The sequence below is a fragment of the Triticum aestivum genome, chromosome 6D, assembly GCF_018294505.1.
Source record: "Triticum aestivum cultivar Chinese Spring chromosome 6D, IWGSC CS RefSeq v2.1, whole genome shotgun sequence".
Lineage (NCBI taxonomy): Eukaryota > Viridiplantae > Streptophyta > Magnoliopsida > Poales > Poaceae > Triticum > Triticum aestivum.
In genome coordinates this window covers 372323017-372339026 of record NC_057811.1, presented here as the reverse complement: position 1 = coordinate 372339026, position 16010 = coordinate 372323017, and the positions used below count along the sequence as shown (strand labels likewise).

General features: G+C 47.0%; 1 protein-coding gene across 1 annotated transcript; it reads right to left on the bottom strand.

The window, feature by feature from the left end:
• Positions 1-9860: 9860 nt before the first annotated feature.
• LOC123145172 (probable WRKY transcription factor 35) lies at positions 9861-13943 on the bottom strand. Its single transcript, XM_044564511.1, has 3 exons — positions 13064-13943; positions 12394-12537; positions 9861-10818 (listed from the first exon to the last, which is right to left on the bottom strand). The coding sequence occupies exons 1-3, from the start codon at positions 13663-13665 to the stop codon at positions 10119-10121; spliced, it is 1446 nt and encodes a 481-aa protein (XP_044420446.1). The 5' UTR covers positions 13666-13943; the 3' UTR covers positions 9861-10118.
• Between the last annotated feature and the right edge of the window lie 2067 nt (positions 13944-16010).

Below are 16010 nucleotides of genomic sequence, written 5' to 3'. Positions count from 1 at the left end.
GACAATGAACGTACATGGGAAAATAATATTATCGGGGAGGGGGTATATCGACCCCCCCCTCGTGTTGAAGTTATCGGGAGAGGGGTATATCGACGACGACAGACCCGATAAAACATAAGAAAACGAAGAAGAAACAAAAAGAGGAGAAGAAGAAAGGAATAGAGGAGAAGATCGAAGAAAAAAAGAAGAAAAAAAAGAGGAGAAGAAGAAAGGAATAGAGGAGAGAAGAAGAAAAAATAGAATTTTTCTATTTTTTCTTCTTCTCTTCTATTCCTTTCTTCTTCTCCTCTTCTTTTCTTCTTTTTTCCTCTTCTTATTTATTTCTCCTCTTCTTCCTCTCCTCTTCTTCTCCTTTCTTCCTCTTCTTATTTTCCTTTTTCCTCTCATTCATAAAAAAATGTTCAAATAGAAAATTTCGAAAAAAGTAAAGGTTTTGCCTAATGCATTGTTCATATGAATATACAAACATTTGCATATTCTACAATAATTAATATCACCAAAAAAATCTATGAACAGAAAAAAATCCTAACTTTTCTAAAAATCTATCTTTTGCATATATACATGAACATATATATACACAGAGAACATATATATACACAGAGAACATATATACATACATATATACATTTTTATAAAAATGCAAAAAAAAGACAGGGAGGAAGGGGGCAGTGCCGGCCCTGACCAAGGCGACGGCGGCGCGTCGGGGCAGGGGCAGAGGCGACGGCGGCGTGGTCGGGGCAGGGGCAGAGGCGTCGGCGGCGTGGTCGGGGCAGGGCGAGGCAGAGGCGACGGCGGCGTGGTCGGGGCAGCTGGGGCGACGACGACGTGGTCGGGGCAGGGCGCGCGGCGGTCGGGCGGGCCGCGGCGTGCTCGGGGAAGGGGCGGCTGCGCGTCGACGAGGCAGCAGAGGGCGGCGACGGCGTCGACGGGGCGAGCTCGGGCAGCCTGGCGGCGTCGTCGGGGCGGGGGAACTGATGGAGAGATGAATCTGAAAAACGCTAAGTTTTTTCTTATATACTGAGAGCATTGGTCCCGGTTCGTGGCACCAACCGGGACCAATGCCCCCCTTTAGTCCCGGTTGGTGCCACCAACCGGGACCAAAGGCCTCTTTTCAGCAGCCCAAAGGGCGGGAAGCGGCGGCCTTTGGTCCCGGTTGGTGGCACCAACCGGGACTAAAGGGGGGGCATTGGTCCCGGTTGGTGCCACGAACCGGTACCATGCACCCCTTTAGTCCCGGTTGGTGGCACCAACCGGGACCAAAGGCCTCTTGCTGCCCGCTTCGCGGCCAAAAGTTTAGTCCCACCTCGCTAGCCGAGGGGCGCCCGCACCAGTTTAAAAGCCCCGGCGCGGCTGCTGTCTCGAACTCCTCTCTATAGCAGGCTTCTGGGCCTAACTTTGGCGCGCTGCCCGTTGAGCCTTCTAGCCCTTCTGGGCCTGTATTTGCAAACCCGAGGGTTGGAAGGCCCAGCGGGCAGCGCCCCAACAATTTTTTTGCTGTATTTAGTTTTTTTGTTTTCTTTTTTGCTTTATTTATTTTGTTTTGTTTCTACTTACAACAAAAAACTTATTTATTTTATTTTATTTTGTTTCTAATTACTTATTTATTTTACTTTATGATAATTCTTTTTGCTATTAAAGTTTCTATCAAAAAAAGTTCTTTATGAAAATTCTTTTTGCTGTATTTAGTTTTTTTGTTTTCTTTTTTGCTTTATTTATTTTGTTTTGTTTCTACTTACAACAAAAAACTTATTTATTTTATTTTATTTTGTTTCTAATTACTTATTTATTTTACTTTATGATAATTCTTTTTGCTATTAAAGTTTCTATCAAAAAAAGTTCTTTATGAAAATTCTTTTTGCTTTTAATGATTTTGAACAGAAAATACTTCGATAATTTTAGTTGCATCAATTTTATATGATTTTAGTTTCAATAATACTAGAGGTTTCTTATAATGTTTTGAACAGAAAATACTTTGTTAATTTTAGTTTCATAAATTTTATTAAAGTTTATTTTATTTTGTCGTAACACAAGAAGTCCGGAGTTGTAATAAGTTATTAAAAATAAAAAAGAGGCGCAATGCTCGTTGATTAGCTTCAAGCCTTTCGGAATAGTGTAGACTGCACTGCACATAGCTCCATGCAGTCTACCTTATTCCTCAAGGCTTGAAGCTAAGCAACGTGAAGGTGAGCATTGCGCCTCTTCTTCATCGTCTCTGCACTCAGGGCTTATAAACCGCTCCTAGTGCCTCTCAGCTAGCGAGGTGGGACTAAAAAACTGCTTAGTAAGAAACTCTAGTACCGGTTCGTGCCACGAACCGGTACTAAAGGTGCTCGTGGGGCCACAGCCTCATTAGTACCGGTTCGTGGCACCAACCGGGACCAAAGGGTGGAATTGGTCCCGGTTCGTGCCACCAACCGGGACCAATGGCCTTGCACAGCGGCGTGGTGGTGGGAGTTTAGTCCCACCTCGCTAGCTGAGAGAGAGCCGCACCTGTTTATAAGGTGCGGTGCGCCTGAGCTGTCGAGCTCCTCTCTAAAGCAGGCTTACGGGCCTAACCTCTCTGTACATGCCTGTGGGCCTACTGGGCCTTCTGCGGGCCTGAATCCTGGCCCATGGATGGGTTTCTAATCGTATTCAGGCCGTGGTGGCCCAGTAGGTGGCATAATTTTTAATTTTTGGCCTGTTATTTTTCATGCATTTACTAATTATTTTGAGCTATAAGACCCTAAAATTGAAAAGCATTTCAAATGAACTCTGAAAAGGTTGAAAGTTGGCATGGTATCATCATTTCATCCACATAGCATGTGCAAGAAAGTTGAGAGGGTTACGGCAAAAACTAGATGCACTTCGTGTACAAAACGGACAATGGTATCATACTCGTCTGTTACAAAGTTGGCATGGTATCATCATAATAGTTGCGGGAGAAAGTCTTCACTTTTTCTTCGCTTGTGTCATTTGCTTATTGCGCCGTAACCATGGATAATCTTCATCGTTTATCAGGATGCTTGGGTCAGCCTTGACTTTGAAGGGAGGAATTTCATGAAACTTTTCATAATCTTCAGACATGTCTGTCTTGCCCTCCACTCCCACAATGTCCCTTTTTCCTGAAAGAACTATGTGGCGCTTTGGCTCATCGTATGATGTATTCGCTTCCTTATCTTTTCTTTTTCTCGGTCTGGTAGACATGTCCTTCACATAGATAACCTGTGCCACATCATTGGCTAGGACGAACGGTTCGTCAGTGTACCCAAGATTGTTCAGATCCACTGTTGTCATTCCGTACTGTGGGTCTACCTGTACCCCGCCTCCTGACAGATTGACCCATTTGCACTTAAACAAAGGGACCTTAAAATCATGTCCGTAGTCAAGTTCCCATATGTCCATTATGTAACCATAATATGTGTCCTTTCCCCTCTCGGTTGCTGCATCAAAGCGGACACCGCTGTTTTGGTTGGTGCTCTTTTGATCTTGGGCGATCGTGTAAAATGTATTCCCATTTATCTCGTATCCTTTGTAAGTCAATACAGTCGAAGATGGTCCCCTGGACAACGAGTACAACTCATCACAAACAGTGGTGTCACCTCTGAGACGTGTTTCCAACCAACTGCTGAAAGTCCTGATGTGTTCACATGTAATCCAGTCGTCACACTGCTCCGGGTGTTTGGAGCGCAGACTGTTCTTGTGTTCATCGACATACGGGGTCACCAAGGTAGAGTTCTGTAGAACTGTGTAGTGTGCTTGAGACCAAGAATATCCGTCCCTGCATATTATTGAGTCCCCTCCAAGCGTGCCTTTTCCAGTCAGTCTCCCCTCATACCGCGATTTAGGGAGACCTATCTTCTTAAGGCCAGGAATGAAGTCAACACAAAACCCAATGACATCCTCTGTTTGATGGCCCATGGAGATGCTTCCTTCTGGCCTAGCGCGGTTACGGACATATTTCTTTAGGACTCCCATGAACCTCTCAAAGGGGAACATATTGTGTAGAAATACGGGCCCCAGAATGACAATCTCGTCGACTAGATGAACTAGGACGTGCGTCATGATATTGAAGAAGGATGGTGGGAACACCAGCTCGAAACTGACAAGACATTGCGCCACATCACTCCTTAGCCTTGGTATGATTTCTGGATCGATCACCTTCTGAGAGATTGCATTGAGGAATGCACATAGCTTCACAATGGCTAATCGGACGTTTTCCGGTAGAAGCCCCCTCAATGCAACCGGAAGCAGTTGCGTCATAATCACGTGGCAGTCATGAGACTTTAGGTTCTGGAACTTTTTCTCTGGCATATTTATTATTCCCTTTATATTCGACGAGAAGCCAGTCGGGACCTTCATACTGAGCAGGCATTCAAAGAAGATTTCTTTCTCTTCTTTCGTAAGAGCGTAGCTGGCAGGACCTTCATACTGCTTCGGAGGCATGCCGTCTTTTTCGTGCAAACGTTGCAGGTCCTCCCGTGCCTCAGGTGTATCTTTTGTCTTCCCATACACGCCCAAGAAGCCTAGCAGGTTCACGCAAAGGTTCTTCGTCACGTGCATCACGTCGATTGAAGAGCGGACCTCTAGCTCTTTCCAGTAGGGTAGGTCCCAAAATATAGATTTCTTCTTCCACATGGGTGCGTGTCCCTCAGCGTCATTCGGAACAGCTAGTCCGCCGGGACCCTTTCCAAAGATTACGTGTAAATCATTGACCATAGCAAGTACGTGATCACCGGTACGCATGGCGGGCTTCTTCCGGTGATCTGCCTCGCCTTTGAAATGCTTGCCTTTCTTTCGACATTGATGGTTGGTCGGAAGAAATCGACGATGGCCCAGGTACACATTCTTCCTGCATTTGTCCAGGTATATACTTTCAGTGTCATCTAAACAGTGCGTGCATGCGTGGTATCCCTTGTTTGTCTGTCCTGAAAGGTTACTGAGAGCGGGCCAATCGTTGATGGTTACAAACAGCAACGCGTGCAGGTTAAATTCCTCCTGTTTGTGCTCATCCCACGTACGTACACCGTTTCCATTCCACAGCTGTAAAAGTTCTTCAACTAATGGCCTTAGGTACACATCAATGTCGTTGCCGGGTTGCTTAGGGCCTTGGATGAGAACTGGCATCATAATGAACTTCCGCTTCATGCACATCCAAGGAGGAAGGTTATACATACATAGAGTCACGGGCCAGGTGCTGTGATTGCTGCTCTGCTCCCCGAAAGGATTAATGCCATCCGCGCTTAAACCAAACCATACGTTCCTTGGGTCAGCTGCAAACTCAGCCCAGTACTTTCTCTCGATTTTTCTCCACTGCGACCCGTCAGCGGGTGCTCTCAACTTCCCGTCTTTCTTACGGTCCTCACTGTGCCATCGCATCAACTTGGCATGCTCTTCGTTTCTGAACAGACGTTTCAACCGTGGTATTATAGGAGCATACCACATCACCTTCGCAGGAACCCTCTTCCTGGGGGGCTGGCCGTCAACATCACCAGGGTCATCTCGTCTGATCTTATACCGCAATGCACCGCATACCGGGCATGCGTTCAGATCCTTGTACGCACCGCGGTAGAGGATGCAGTCATTAGGGCATGCATGTATCTTCTGCACCTCCAATCCTAGAGGGCATACGACCTTCTTTGCTGCGTATGTACTGTCGGGCAATTCGTTATCCTTTGGAAGCTTCTTCTTCAATATTTTCAATAGCTTCTCAAATCCTTTGTCAGGCACAGCATTCTCTGCCTTCCACTGCAGCAATTCCAGTACGGTACCGAGCTTTGTGTTGCCATCTTCGCAATTGGGGTACAACCCTTTTTTGTGATCCTCTAACATGCGATCGAACTTCAGCTTCTCCTTTTGACTTTCGCATTGCGTCCTTGCATCGACAATGACCCGGCGGAGATCATCATCATCGGGCACTGGTTCCTCTTGATCTTCAGCAGCTTCCCCCCTTGCAGCATCATTGGGCACATCGTCTGGTTCCTCTTGATCTTCAGCAGCTTCCCCCGTTGCAGCATCACCGTATTCAGGGGGCACATAGTTGTCATCGTCCTCTTCTTCTTCGCCGTCTTCCATCATAACCCCTATTTCTCCGTGCCTCGTCCAAACATTATAGTGTGGCATGAAACCCTTGTAAAGCAGGTGGGTGTGAAGGATTTTCCGGTCAGAGTAAGACTTCGTATTCCCACATATAGGGCATGGACAACACATAAAACCATTCTGCTTGTTTGCCTCAGCCACTTCGAGAAAATCATGCACGCCCTTAATGTACTCGGAGGTGTGTCTGTCACCGTACATCCATTGCCGGTTCATCTGCGTGCATTATATATAATTAAGTGTGTCAAAAACCATTACAGAACATCATGAATAGATAATTAAGTGACCAAATTAATAGAAGTTCATCATCACATTAAAACCAAAGTACATACATAGTTCTCATCTAACAACATATATATAGCTCTCCAGAGCATCTAATTAATTAAACCATACATTGAAACTATGTAAAACATTTCAATGCGAAAACAAATGCGATCATAATCGCAACCAAGGTAACAATTGATCCAACGGCATAATGATACCAAGCCTCGGTATGAATGGCATATTTTCTAATCTTTCTAATCTTCAAGCGCATTGCATCCATCTTGATCTTGTGATCATCGACGACATCCGCAACATGCAACTCCAATATCATCTTCTCCTCCTCAATTTTTTTATTTTTTCCTTCAAGTAATTGTTTTCTTCTTCAACTAAATTTAACCTCTCGACAATAGGGTCGGTTAGAATTTCCGGTTCAACCACCTCCTAGATAAATAAAATCTATGTCACGTTGGTCGGTATATTTGTCATAAACAATAAATGAACCAAATAGTTATAAAAAGATAATATATACCACATCCGAATCATAGACAGGACGAGGGCCGACGGGGGCGGATACCAAAACCATCGCACTATGTAATAAGAAGGAATAATAAAAGTAACAAAATTAGACAAGTATCTATCTAAAGTAAGAATTTTTTCCTTTCAGAAAGAAGATAAGAACAAGAGGCTCACCACGGTGGTGCTGGCGACGAGATCGGCGCGGGCGATCGACGGCGGTGAAGACGGGGACGGGACGTGACGGACCGCTAAACCTAGACAAATCTCGGGGAAAATGGAGCTCGGAGGTCGAGTTTCGAGAGGAGAAAGATTAACTAGTGTGGCTCAGACATTTCATCGAACACCTCATGTGCATAGGAGGTGAGCTAGAGCACCCAAATGCCCTCCCCTCGCCGGCCAGAAAAAACAGAGCACTGTGGAGTGCTCTGCTGTGGCGATGGGGTATATATAGGGAACTCATTGGTCCCGGTTCGTGGCACCAACCGGGACTAAAGGCCTTTGGTCCCGGTTGGTGCCACGAACCGGGACCAATGACCCCTTTAGTCCCGGTTGGTGGCACCAACCGGGACCAAAGGCCTTGTGCTGCCCCGCGTCAAAAGTTTAGTCCCACCTCGCTAGTTGAGAGGGCTCGAGAGTGGTTTATAAGCGCTGCTGCGCCCACCCTCTCGAGCTCCTCTCAACTGCAGGCTTTCGGGCCTAACCGTTCTCTTTGCCTGTGGGGCCTACTGGGCCTTCTGCGGGCCTGAATCCTGGCCCATGGATGGGTTTCAAGTCGTATTCAGGCCGTGGTGGCCCAGTAGGTGGCATAATTTTTTTCTCTGTTTTTTGTTTTCTCTTTTGCTTTATTTGTTTTGTTTTGTTTCTACTTACAACAAAAAACTTATTTATTTTATTTCTAATTACTTATGTATTTTACTTTAATTATTTTATTTTTATTTATTTTACTGCTGCTATTTTTATTTATTTTACTGCTGCTATTTTTATTTAATTTATTAAGGTTTATTTATTTTAGTTACTATAGTTTATTTTATTTTATTTTATTAAGGTTTATTTATTTTATTTACTATAAAAAATGAACATAGATGCGCCTATAGAGAAAATTCAACCTAAATTCATAATAAATTTCTATGAAATTCAAAGAAATTTACTGTGAATTTAGGTCAAATTCCCTGTATAAGGGCATCTATTTTCACTTTGAGAGGAGCTCGACAAGGCAGAGAGGGACGGGCTTATAAACTGGTGTGAGCGCCCTTCGGTTGGCGAGGTGGGACTAAACACTGGCCGCAACTAGGACCAGCCCTTTAGTCCCGGTTTGTGGTATGAACCGGGACAAAGGGTGGTGGGCCAGGAGCGTGGCCCATTGGTCCCGGTTTGTCCCACCAACCGGGACCAAAGGGGCCGGACGAACCGGGACCAATGCCCCCACGAGGCCCGGCAGGCCCCTGGCCGCACGAACCGGGACCAATGCTCGCATTAGTCCCGGTTCGTGAATGAACCGGGACTAATGTGAATATTGCCCTGTGACCAAAGCCCAGTTTTCTACTAGGCCTCCCCTTTTCCTTCCCCTCCCCCTCTCTTTCCTTCCCCCTCCGATGGATATGGAAGGGGGGAGGCCGACTTGGAGGAGGCGCCCAAGTAGGATTACTCCTACTTGGGGCGCCCCTTGCAGCCCCTCTCCCTCTCCCACCTATATATATGTGGGGGGCACCGCTAGAACACACAAGATTGATTCCTAGCTGTGTGCGGCACCCCCTCCACAGTTTATGCCTTCGGTCATATTGTCGTAGTGCTTAGGCGAAGCCCTGCGCGAATCACTTCACCATCACCGTCACCACACCGTCGTGCTGACGAAACTCTCCCTCGACACTTTGCTGGATCAAGAGTTCGACGCACGTAATCGAGCTGAACATGTGCAGAACTCAGAGGTGCCATACGTTCGGTGCTTGATCGATCGGAAGGAGAAGAAGTTCGACTACATCAACTGCGTTGTCAAACGCTTACGCTTTCGGTCTACGAGGGTACATGGACACACTCTTCCCCTCTCGTTGCTATGCATCTCCTAGATAGATCTTGCGTGAGCTTAGAATTTTTTTGAAATTGCATGCTACGTTCCCCAACAGGCAGGGGGGCCGGGGGGGGGGGGGGGTCAACCACATTCAAAGTAAGAAAATTATTAGCCGGCACCCCGTAAACCTCCTCCCGGTGTCACTGCCTTCATTGCACACACGAAGAACAGGATCAAACTGATGTTACACTTTTCAACCTTGCATTGCTCACAACTGCTATTGGCACCGGGCAGTGGCGGACCTAGAAAGTATTTGGAGTGGGGGCAAACTAATTCAGTGGGGGCATATTCTATAGAAATTCAAAGAATTTAAGCATATTTTTTTCAAAAACACAAGCAAGTCTTGCTGAAATTTCAAATTTTCAGTGGGTGCCTGGGCCCCCACTCACCATAACGTGGGTTCGCCCCTGGCACCGGGGTCATACTTTGGTTGCATATAATTGTCAACAATATCACGAGGGGGCTCATGATCCTCAAGCGCCGAGGCTGAATTAAAGACGTCCCACCAATACAACATAGACATAGCCTCCCATTGTTCCTCATAATCATCCATTGCACACTTCAGAAAGTAGACGAACACCAAATGTTGAAGTGTAGGCCAAAAAAAAAGGTCTACAATAGTGATATACATTGTTGTTCTTCATATGTACAACATAGATGAGCAACTATAACTCCATTAACTAAACTCTCGGTAACACTTTCATCCATGCGCCCACATTCGACATACTCCGTCTGGAAGCACGAAGATAAACTCAGAAAATCCCTCAAAATCATAGTGTGGACTCCGGGTTCTTCTAAACATGAATAATTAACAAGAAACAAGTCCATGTTCTTCATATTCTGAAGAACGAGAGGCCACTGAAAACCGTCTGGCCCGGTTCTCTATTATTTTTCATTTGAAAGACTGTTTGTCTTACCTCCTACTATGTGAATGTACCAAGAAAAAAATGTACTATATACTAGATCATCTTCAACAAACCATACTCAATAACATCAGGAAGGAGCACGCAGTGTGTAATAACTAATATAAAGAGTAAAGAGAGAGGGGGAAAACCCATACTTTCCTTTTCTTGCTCCTGTTATCATCAAGGTTATTTCAAGCCTATATCTAAATGTCCTCAAATGTGGTGTTCGCATTTGCACATGCATCGATGGTGCAAGCCTGGTATGTTTTAAGGTAACTAATTGACGTCAAAACTCATAAACCCATGTCCCCTTGCTCAAGCGCGCTCCCTGCAGAAGTAGTAACAGCAGCACTAGCGGGCGCCCAGTCCATCATGAATAATGAATCCACGTCGTCCTTGGCTGCTGCCTTCTCCTTGCCAGGTCTGGCCTCCATGTACTCCGTGGAGAAGATGAGGCTGACAGGGTCGGAGTCCAGCTCAGTGAGGTCGGCGAAGAAGTCGTCCTGGTGGTGATAGCCGCCGGCCTCCTCGGGCATCATCGGCCTGTAGCTCTGGCTGAACATCTGCTGCAGGAGATGGTCACTGTAATAACCCACCGTTGCTGTAGTATCACCGCCTATCCTTCTCTCCATTTCTGCCTCCTCTTTCACAGCCATCGGAGGTGTGTTGTTGCCGGTACTTGTGGTCGCCGTGGTGGTCGTGCTCGTGGCGGCCGGGGTGGCGGCGGATTGATCCTTTGATTCTGCCTTGACGACTGGCTTGTGCTGGTTGCGCGAGGAGTTCTTGCTGTTCTTGGACGAAGCTGCATCTGTGTTGCTGCTGTTCTTCGCGTAGTGGGACCGAGTGGAGCCGGCGAGCACATTGCGCTGCGTCGGCCATGGGTGGTTGTGCTCCGAGGTGTAGGTGATGACCAGCATGTTGGGGTCCGTCCGGCTGCGCTCCACTTGCTTCCGTGCAGGGCACCCCTTGGAGCTACTGCATCTGTAGTACCCTCTGGACATGCAATGCATGGTAAAAAGTTTCGTCAGAAATCTATTGTGGATTCTAGAGCATATGATATGTACTACCACTCCCTAGTTACATCACTGGGAATTGTTTGATGACCAGGGGCACACACTGGTGTCCCTGTTTGCTGCAGTACATCATAAAGTGCTTCAAACTTTCCACAAAACATCATGGATGCAGCTAACACACACATATACTACTAAGTTAAGTAAAACCATAAAAACATTAAAGAATTGAAAAAACATTTCCTCCATCACACATCCAACTAAAACAAGGCATATGCAAGTACAAGTGGAGTTAATTAGCTCTCTTTTTATTCCCTGTGAAAAAAATAGCTCTGTTTTTATGACATTGACATAGGACTAAAAATGCATTGGCAGATGAGAGGTATTTTAATAAGAGGATAAATGAAAAGGCTAAAGAGCGCGCGGAACTATTTTTATTTGAGATGGGTGGGTATGTGTAAATTTTGACATTGTGGTATGTATTTCTTAGGCAATGGGATGTCAATTCCTTGATAAACAATACCACATACTTATGTCATTTAAATATTAATTTATTTTAACCACCATATGATTTAGAATGCTTTAAATTTATGACATGATAAAAAAAGGATGTTAAGATTTTCGGAAGTATACACATGGTGTCAGAGTATCTCCAACCTGCCGAACTTAATCATTTCATATTTGTTAATTTTAAACAGATTAGTTTCAACCAATACTAGGAAAGTTCATTAGTTTCAGTTGTCGATGAACCACGTCTTACAAAAGAAGCCGTGTAAGCATATGCATGCCAGATGCAGCCACAAACTAAAAAATTATTTAATTCAATGGTTGGTTATCTTATGTATATTTTGGATGAATGGAATATTGAGTAGTTTGACAAAGTAGTAAGTAAGGTCATATATAATCTCCAATCTTCTTATAACTGTACACGGGTCAAACTTTTTTCTTCACATGCATTATTAACTTTAAATAGGACAAGCTAATTTCATACTAAACTTGAAGCACCAAAATGTTGATGAATGTATGAAGGAGATCAGCACATGGTCGGTTTATTTGTTCAGCCCAACACATAATCCTTGTGGTGAGAAAGCAATATGAAAGTGTGAGCCTACTTGAATGCACTATAAACATTGTTTGAACTGTACAATTAAACTGGAGATGTCAAGTTGAAAGGACAAAGTAATAAATACAACTCCAACAGAAAAAGAAAACATAACAGTTCAATGAGGTACTAGCTTCCCCCCTTGCCAGTTGGAATAGATGCAAGCTAGCTTATCATATTCTTCTGCAACTAACCAGATACTAGAAATGTTACAAAAGAGAGAAATGCATATGTTCGAGTGTTTTCTCTCCTCGTTGAGGAGGAGAATCTATGTGAGTTTGAGCATGCATGCTCTTACTATGATTACATGATCGCCATAATTATTACAGGCACACATACCCTGGCCTGATATATACTCTACATGGAGCAGAAGAGACCTACAGAGACTGAGTGAAAGAGATGCAGCTATATACCAGTACCAGCAGAGAGAGATTAATGGGGTGCTCCATGTCGTACCTTGGGTAGGGGGAGCCTTTGATAGGCTTCTGGCCATACTTCCTCCAAGCCCAGAGATCAGAAGGAACAACCTCCCCAGTGGTCTTCCCGGCCACTGCTGCTGCAGGTGCTGGGATGCACACCACCTTCCTTGCCTGGTTCTTCCTGCATCAAACACGAGACCACCACCTTAATTTAGACTTCCATCCAGCATCCACACACAGTTTTGAGCAATTAGTAGTACATGTGCTTTACTATCTAAAGCTGAAGGAAACTGAAAACTAGGGTTTGCTGTAATAACTAGGAGCTGGGGGGGTATGGTCTAGGTATCATGTATTCTGGTGTATATGTAAAGATTGAGTTAATTTATATCAGAAGTATATATTTTTTTCTTATACTCCTACAAAATATTGCTGTTTTTGTCATAGCCCAAAACTGGCCATGCATTTAATTTCTCTTCTTTCATCTCGATCCTTACATTCTAGGGAGTTGCAGAATGAGGAAAAACTAAGCACGGTGGGAGGAAATGGAGCTGCAAACTTTCCCTAAATTACGAATCCTGAACAGTGCCCCCACGACAAGGAACTCCGTGCTTAATTACACTTGTCGGGAGGAATCGAAGAAATTAAGGCGGACTTGTGTAGATCTGACTGAACAGACTGCAGCTAGCTAACGATGGCCGGTGCCGAACCTGCGCTTGATCCCCCCGCCACGCGGTGAGGACGACATCTGCAGCCCTGCGACGGCGTCGAACGCGCACGGGCCAGCCGCCTGCCCGTGCCCGGCCATCGGCACGCCGAGCTTCGCCGCGCCACCGCCCATCAGCGCGTACGGCGACAGCACGCGCATCGGCATCTCCCCTGGAAACATATGGTGATTCCTCATGTCCAGGAACCCGCCACCAGCACCAACAGTTGTTCCACCGCCGCCGCAGCCGGTCGTGTCGACGAAGCCGACCTGCTTGGCCATGCCGACACCCATCGCGTCCTGGACGGCGTCGAAGAAGTCGGCGGCGGCGCTGCCGGAGGAGGAGGGGTAGTCGGTGCTGAAGGCATCCGGGAGGCCGGAGAACGGGTCACCGAGAGCGTCTGCGCTGCTCGGCCCAGCACCGTCCGAGGACGACGTCTGGGGCAGCGGGAAGAGGATCGGGTCAGCCGGCAGCTGCAGCCACTCGGTGGCCGTCGACGGGGGATCCGTAGAGCCAGCCGGCATGGCTCCGCCGGCTCGGACGATGTCGGTGAGGTCTCCGGCCTGCTGGTCGCCATCAGCCCTCTTCAAGAAGTAGTCGCACATGACTACCCCTTTCTCTCTCTCCCTCTCTGGTGTGTATGTATGTATATATGAAGTATACCAAGTAGGCACGAAGACAGCCTAGAGCTAGCTCGAGCTTATGCTTGGCAAATTCACACGAACTCAAGACTCAACAGCTAGCTAGCTTTGTGGAGAGAGGTCGACGCAGATGATACGAAAGAGAGGGAGAGAAAGGCTGTGCAACCGCAGGCTGCCTGTCTTTTGTGGAGAGAGATGTGGGAGATGGCGTGTCATGTGTGGTCTGGTGCTCCCTAGAGGACAAAATTGTCTGTGCGATAGAGAGAGAGGGACTGACCTGGGGTGGGGGGGGGGGGGGGGGGGGGGGGGGGGGGGGCGGTGCGAGTGGAGAGGCAGTCACTGGGAGTGGACACTGTTCTTTTCCTCCTCTGGAGAGAGGAGAAGAGACATGCATGGACGATGGTGGGAGGTCAGGTCGCTGACTTTCTCTTTCATCTCAGGCGCAAAGTGTTCTCCGCACGCAAACGCAGCACGGGCCCAGGGGTGCCGGGGTAATTTTAAGTACAAGCGGAGGGCCGGTCGGGCTGCACGGTAAAAATCAGGTCACGTTTGAGCACGATTTGCCGTACTGTATTTTTTCTCAAGAACACAATACAAACGCATGCGCATATATAGGGGGCCGCCTTAAACCGGTCTCAAATGTCCGAGCTGACCGGCAACCCTCATATCCAGCCCAAATCAGGTCAGGGTTTGAGGACAATTTGCCGTACTATATTTTTCTTTTTTCAACAACACAGTATAGACACATGCGCTCATATATACGTGCATACACTCAGGGGTGAATCTACTGGGGGGCTTTAACAGGCTCGAGCCCCCCCCCCCCCCCCTCCAGAGATGCGATTTATTTTTTTCTACTAGTATTTGGCCCAGCCCAGGCAATCAGCGGCAGCCCATAAAGCCCACACAGTCAAAATCCTGTCTATACTCGTCCAGAATCATTCCTTCGTCTAGTTTGAGCCTGCCCTCCGTTTTTTCCCAAGATTCGCCACTGCATACACTCATTTATACGAACACACACGCAGACCCTATCCTTATACGAAATAGGGTTTCCCCCGCTTTATATTATAAAGCAACCGCACCAACATCCGACAACAAGGAGAGTTCGAGGTTCAAGAGAAACAAGTGCAGTAAGAAACAAAATAAGTCTGGCTGGGGGCACAGCACAACAAACCCCTAAAAAACATAGATTAGCTAATCGGGCTCCGGAGGCGGTGGTGGTGTCAGAGGCGTAAGGGATCCTGCGGAGGAGCGAAGGCCGTCACGGATGAAGTCGATGTGATCCCAATGTTGCCGCTTGCTAAGAGGTTCCAGAGCTGTAAGAAGCCACACATTTATAAATCGCGTCAGTCGCACGAAGTGGAATCACGTGCTCAATTACTATCTTGTTGCGCACGTTCCAAAGGGTCCAGGCAAAGGCGCCTACGGCCACCCAAAGGGCCGGGCGAATCCTGCATGGGGAACTAAGGACCTCCCGAAACAAATCCGGGAGGTTATCATGACACCAATTCCCTCGCACCACGTCCCGGAAGCAGCTCCAAAGGAAGATCGCGACCGGGCATCAGAAGAAAATATGATTGGGATCTTCCGAAATATAGCAAAGCGGGCAAAGCCCATCAGAGGGACCGCTGCATTTAAGCACCTCCGTTCCTGAGGGAAGACGGCCACGAGCCCATTGCCAAAGGAAGATACGGATCTTCATTAGCAGCTTAAGCTCCCAAAGGAGATTAAGCTCGGGCAGGCTAGGTGTGGCCAAAATCGCCTTATAGAGGGACTTAGTGGAGAACCGACCACTTGGCTCCAAGTGCCACGAAACGGCATCAGGCTCTAAGGAGGGGGGGGGGGGGTGAAGGGTAATGCATTCCAACAACTCCTCCCATTGAGCCCGTTCCTGGGGGCCAAATGTGCGTTTGAACGACACATTACCAAGATCCGCCAAAGCTGCCCCTGCGGTGAGCTGGGGGCGGGAGAGCGGGTAAAAACGCTCATCAAAGGGACTAATACCCAACCACCGATCCAGCGAGAATAATGTATTGGTGCCCGAACCAAAGCCCCCCCCCCCCCCCCCGGCCCCCTCGTCCTTGCGCTTGCAGATCTCCGACCACTTAACCATGTGGTAGACCCTATCCTTATAAGCACATTTGGGAGACTGAGCCGCATATCTTCTTAAAATTGACGAAGTCACTACAAACGTCTCGTACTCGATGGGAACGTTTTCTCCCACTAAACGCGCATCGCCGGAAATCCTAAAAAAATTAAGAATAATGTGAGCATCAGAATTTGAACCCTAATGAGCTAAAGATACCAGGGTC

Coding starts and splice junctions, on each gene's coding strand:
- LOC123145172 (XM_044564511.1), bottom strand. CDS start 13,665: ATGTGCGACTACTTCTTGAAGAGGGCTGATGGCGACCAGCAGGCCGGA. Junction 12,538..13,063: donor GGCGGGGGGATCAAGCGCAG/GTTCGGCACCGG, acceptor TGTTTGATGCAG/GAAGAACCAGGCAAGGAAGG. Junction 10,819..12,393: donor AAAGGCTCCCCCTACCCAAG/GTACGACATGGA, acceptor TTGCATGTCCAG/AGGGTACTACAGATGCAGTA.